Genomic DNA, 6,000 nt, shown 5'->3' with positions numbered 1-6,000 from the left:
ATGCGGTACAGGCCGTGATTTGGGCTGACTTCCCAGAGACATCACATGAGCGGTGTGAGTTGTTCAACCACATTTTAAATGACACACAGCATTACCAAACCAATAAACAGAATATCCAGTCAATCTTCAGTACCTATAAAAGAACTTCAGGGATAGGACCAGAAGCATTAGCCTCATCCTTAGGATCAGAAGCTGAGGCTCCCACTGATGAGTTGTTGTTTTCAACACAACAAAAGGGATAGTGTTTCACTCCTGCATCTGCTGGAGAACCGCCCCCCCTTCCAACTAACTGAAAGTACAACCTGGGAATATACACAGAAGCCCAAATGATTATTTGGAGGCGGAACAGGTACTGCTCGAAGCTGATGGGGTGCGGCTCTTCCCATGCGCCGGCTTCTTGAGAGCGGATCGGTGTCCTGAAGCGACTCTCTGTTGTCCATGCCTTCCCCTTTCTCCGGGGGGGGGGGGGAGAAGCCAGGGAGTGAAGGAGGTGAGGACAGGTGACCCCCCTAGGCCCAAAGTCACCCCAGGCCTCAAAACCAAATTTCCCCTTTCTCTCGTCTACAACAGCTTTTCTCTGCTCTTCTCTGCTTTCTCACAAGATGCTGCTGCATAAGCAAAAGGTTATTTTTTATCAGTACAAGAAGCCTTCAAAAAGCTAATGAATAGGCTCTGTCAATGCCAGGAATAAGCAGGTCTGGGAATTGAGTCTTATCTCATCCAGTTGCAACACATCTTGGACACGCTGAACGCAAGGCTTCTCAACCCTCTTGGCTTCTCATCCCTCTTTCCTGGAAAGGGCGCTAAGAGTCCCAAGAGTCCCAGGACAGGAGCTTTCTGTTCATGCTCAGGGAAACTCATGAGGCAGGACTCCTGAGGAGGGGGAGAAGGGGGAGGGAACTGGAGGGGAATATATGCTCTGTGCAAATGGCTGTGAACTTGTGCTTGTTTGTGAAGTTATCACACTAGCTCCTTCTACCAAGCCCGGATGATAGAAATAAAGCTCTTTCTCTGAAATTATCCCTTGAGTGCCTGTTTGACTCCCCTTTCCCTCTCCCGGGTGCAATGCTCTTCCCATCCGAGGGCAAAGCCTGAAGAGGCTACAGGAGTTGTGGCGTCCTCAGGCACAGAGGTTTTCCAGGTAGCTAGTCCCAAGGTCCACTTCTGCAGGCAGCGCGCCTCCACCCGCACACAAGACAAGCCGTCAGCAGGAGTCGACTCCTGCAAAGTGGCCCACCAAGGGGAGATCCTTCCAGCAAGGTTTCAGGGCAGACCTTCAGCCAGACCTAGTCTGTCCTGGGATCCACCCATAATGAGAAAACGAAAACAAAACTATTCACACAAAAGGCAGGCCTTACATCCAGGCTTTGACTGACCGTACATTAAAAGACCTTTTCACAAGAGATAATAAAACACAGCACCCAGAATTAGGAAGAGATAACCAGGCTGGAATAGTAGATCATGTCAGATCATTTTCCTCCACAAATTTTACAATATTCTTCCGCGGTATCCACTTCCTCCCCCCTTGGATCGCTTGCTATTTCCAGGTCTGTCAAATATTTGGTCATCCTTCTCACTCTGAGTAAAAAGACTTCCTCATTTCAATGTTTACAAATAAAAATACGATACCAAATACTTTGAATCATTCCCAGATTCTGTCAATATCCAGGATAATATTTCCCAATTGCTAAATTTCCAGCAATCAAAACTGGAATATCATATTCCAGTCTTAATAGATTACCTAAAAATGATACTTGTTATCCAGAGATTCTATTTATTTTTTTAAAATAATTTTTTTTTAAATTTTTTTTCCATGGATTCTACTTCTAACAATATATCTTTAACAATTTTTCATATTTCGACCCTCATCCCCTGGACTTCCCTCGTACTCACATTTTGTTTTATTTCCCTATTGTTCACCTTGCGTATTTGATGTTTCCCCAAAATTTCCTCAATACATATAGTCTTATTTTTTGTTGTAGACAGTTGTGATTGTTCACTGCCAATGAGTCCATTTCTTTATGTTGCCTCTTCATATATGTTGTAAATGGTTCCCATTCTCTTTTAAAGTCTTTGTTGTCCTTTTCATGTAATTTTTCTGTTAGTTTTGCCGGTTCTGCATATTCCATAAGTTTCCCTTGCCATTGTTCTTTCGTTGGTATTTCTTCTGTCTTCCAAGTTTGTGCTAATTAAATTCTTGCTGCTGTTGTTGCATACATAAATAATTTCCAATTTTCTTTTTTTACATCTTGGTCTAAAATTCCTAGAAGGAATGCTTCTGGTTTCTTAACAAAAGTATTTTTAAACAGTTTTTTCAATTCATTATATATCATTTCCCAATAATTCCTAATCTTTTTGCATCTTGCAGGATGGCTTTTTTTCTAAAAAGAAAAAAGAAGAACAAGATCTACCCCTCATATGAGGAGGAGGCCCCTGCCCTACTGCCGGCATTGGCAAAGCCTTCAACATCAGCCACAGAGGGCAGGAGGAGAAATCAAAAGATCTACCCCTCATATGAGGACGAGGCCCCTGCCCTACTGCCGGCATTGGCAAAGCCTACCCCATCAGCGGCAGAGGCCAGACCGGCAGAGGCCAGACCCCTCGTCTTGCCAGGGCTGGTGAAGCAAGACCCAAGCCAGCAGCGGCCCTCAAAAAAGAAGAGCCTTGAGGACTCTGGGCCAGCGTTCCCAGGTGAGTAGGCAGAACCAGATCCCTCTTGGGTTCCCCTTGGCCTTAGACTTAGTGTTTACCTCTACGGATGTTGGTGATCTGACACTAACTAAAAGCGAAACAAAAGAAGTGCCATGGTCAGATCACTTCCTGGTGCAACTGGACTTCTCCGCGACCCTTCCCCTCTGCAGGGAGGTGGGACCGATTCGGATGGTCCGCCCCTGCTACTTAATGGATCCAACTGGTTTCCAGAGAGCGGTAGGGGATGTTTTATCCCAAGTTGGTGGCCTCTTGGCTGATTCCCTGGTGGCCCGTTGGAATGCGGAGTTAACCAGGGCTATTGACTGTCTGGCTCCGAAACGCCCTCTCTGATTGCATGGAGCCTGGACAGCCCCATGGTTTTCTCCAGAGCTGAGGGCGATGAAACCATTGTTGAGATGGCTAGAGCGCTGGTGGCGGAAAACTCACTCTGAATCAGACTGGACACGGGCTAGAGCTCAACGTCGAGCCTACCAAGTGGCAATGCAGAAAACAGCAGCGGGAGACTTTTTCAGGTGGTTCACAATCTATCAGAACCACTTGCACTACCAGGGCCTGGTAGGGACCCCAAGATCTCCTGCAGTGCTTTTGCAAAGTTTTTTGCAGATAAAGTCGCTCAGATTCAGAAGGAGGTAGACTCCACCGTGGGAGCAGGGACAGGGCGGGAGAGTAGCACTGTCTAGTTCTGTCTAGTCCTGTTACATGGGATCAATTCCAATCTGTTACCTCCGAAGATGTGGACAGGCTGCTTGGACAAGTGAAACCAACCACCTGTCTCCTTGATCCTTGCCCATCCTGGCTGATAAAAACGAGCCGGGAAAGGCTGGGTGATGGGCTCTGCGGGGTAGTGAATGCTTCTCTCTGTGAGGCAGCCTTCCCAGACCCACTGAAAGAGGCGGTCATTAAACCGCTTCTTAAAAAAACTTTTTTAGACCCAGCCAATTTGGCCAACTATCGCCCAGTCTCAAATTTACCATTCTTGGGCAAGGTGGTTAAGCGGGTGGTTGCCGAACATCTCCAAGCATGCCTGGAGGATACGGACCATTTGGATCCCTTCCAATCGGGATTCAGGCCTCACCATGGGACTGAAACTGCCTTGGTCGCACTGGTTGATGATCTCCGGCGGGCTAGGGACAAAGGTGAGAGCTGTTTCCTAGTTCTGCTGGATCTCTCAGCGGCCTTTGACACCATCGACCATAACATCCTTCTGGACCATCTAGAGGGGCTGGGAGCTGGGAGCACTGTTATACGGTGCTTCCGCTCCTTTCTCCTGGGCCGTGCCCAGAAAGTGGTGTTGGGGAATGAGTGTTCAGACCCCTGGGCTCTCACGTGTGGGGTGCCTCAGGGTTCCGTCCTCTCCCCCATGCTTTTTAATATCTATATGAAGCCACTGCGAGAGATCATCAGGGGGTTTGGGCTGGGTGTTCATCAGTATGCAGATGACACCCAGCTTTACCTCGCCTTTAAATCAGAACCAGTGAAGGCGGTGAAGGTCCTGTGTGAGTGCCTGGAGGCGGTTGGAGGATGGATGGTGGCTAACAGATTGAGGTTGAATCCTGACAAGACTGAAGTCCTGTTTTGGGGGGACAGGGGGCTGGCGGGTGTGGGGGATTCCCTGGTCCTGAATGGGGTAACTGTGCCCCTGCGCAGCCTGGGAGTCACTTTGGACTCACAGCTGTCCATGGAGGCACAGGTTACTTCTGTATCCATAGCAGCTGTCTACCAACTCCACCTGGTAAGCAGGATGAGACCCTCCCTGCCTGCAGACTGTCTCACCAGAGTGGTGCATGCTCTAGTTATCTCCTGCTTGGACTACTGCAACGCACTCTACGTGGGGCTACGTTTGACGGTGACCCAGAAACTGCAATTAATCCAGAATGCGGCAGCTAGACTGGTGACTGGGAGCGGCCGCCGGGACCAAATAACACTGGTTCTGAGAGATCTGCATTGGCTCCCAGTACGTTTCCGAGCACAATTCAAAGTGTTAAAGCCCTAAACGTCCTCGGTCCAGTATACCTGAAGGAGCCTCTCCACCCCCATCATTCAGCCAGGACACTGAGATCCAGCACCGAGGGCCTTCTGGCGGTTCCCTCATTGCGAGAAGTAAGGTTACAGGGAACCAGACAGAGGGCCTTCTTGGTGGTGGCGCCCACCCTGTGGAATACCCTCCCTTCAGATGTGAAGGAAATAAGTAGCTATCCTATCTTTAAAAGACATCTGAAGGCAGCCCTGTTTAGGGAAGTTTTTAACATTTAACGCTGTATTGTTTTTAATACTTGATTGGGAGCCACCCAGAGTGGCTGGGGAAACTCAGCCAGATGGGCGGAGTATAAATAATAAATTATTATTATTATGATACAAGGTCAGGGTCTCTCTTGGTTTCCTTGATGTCTGGGTGGAAGTCCCCCCCCCCCATCCCACCCCTCCTTGTTCAGAGGCGTGTAACATGGAACAGGGACTTCCGGGTGGCTGCCCCTGTTCTGCATTGTTGGGGGTTGGACTAGTTGACCCCGCAGGTCCCTTCAGACGCTACAGTTCTATGATCCCTGTTCAGATATGGCATGCACCCGCTCATTGCAACAGGCGAGAAGCCCCCTGAGAAAGAACTTGCCGTCTTTTCTCATGTATAAGACGAGGTTTTTTACCCCCCAAATCAAGTGTCAAATTGGGGCTCCTCTTCTACAGGGGGAGTGCTGAGGGGGGACGGGCGCTTGATTGTAGCCGCCAGGAAGAGATTCCCAGCTATGATTTCTTTGCTGTGGAAAGGGCTGTTGTCAACTGGCAGACGATAGGTGACTTGGTGGTTGATGCCTGCCTGCAATTGTGCAATTTGATTAATGGCTCCCTCCCCCCCAAAAAAGCTCAACCACTCTGGGCAACCCCTCCCCAAAAAAGCTTAACAAGTCTTGGCAATCTGCCCCCGTTTTCTAAATTGTGAGTGCCCAGAAATAGGGGGCGTCTTATACATGGGGGCGTCTTATACATAGATAAACACGGTACCTTTCCCTCTCATCCGCCTCATTTACTCACCTCTCTCTCTCTCTTTCTTTCTGAAGAACTCTCTGATGAAAACTTAGAGTACTTGTTGGTGGGTAAGAAAATGCTGGGAGGAAGAACCGTCAGAGAAGCTTTGGAGATGATGGATGAAAGGGAGATTTTGGAGACCATCCTCCAACACCTCCAGCCACCTCCCCAGGTGTGTGTGATGCAGGGTGGATTTGATTGAAATCAAATCGATTTAAAGCATATTTTTACATTCTTGCTTGTATAATCTTAATATTTACAACCAGA

General features: G+C 48.5%; 1 protein-coding gene across 1 annotated transcript in view; it reads left to right on the top strand.

Moving 5' to 3' along the window:
- Positions 1 to 326: 326 nt before the first annotated feature.
- The window catches only part of LOC307219539 (maestro heat-like repeat-containing protein family member 1), a gene marked incomplete at its 5' end in the record, with an annotated part of 132,738 nt that continues 127,064 nt past the window's right edge, over positions 327 to 6,000 (top strand). Inside the window, 3 exons of the mRNA XM_079982797.1 lie at positions 327 to 349; positions 2,390 to 2,691; positions 5,766 to 5,905. Of these exons, the coding sequence (XP_079838923.1) occupies positions 327 to 349; positions 2,390 to 2,691; positions 5,766 to 5,905 (465 nt within the window). The remainder of the gene's footprint in view (positions 350 to 2,389; positions 2,692 to 5,765; positions 5,906 to 6,000) is intronic.

Source organism: Podarcis cretensis (genome assembly GCF_951804945.1).
Source record: "Podarcis cretensis genome assembly, chromosome: 7".
Classification (NCBI taxonomy): domain Eukaryota; kingdom Metazoa; phylum Chordata; class Lepidosauria; order Squamata; family Lacertidae; genus Podarcis; species Podarcis cretensis.
Note: the sequence above shows the minus strand (reverse complement) of the source record. Positions and strands in the feature narration are given on the sequence as shown.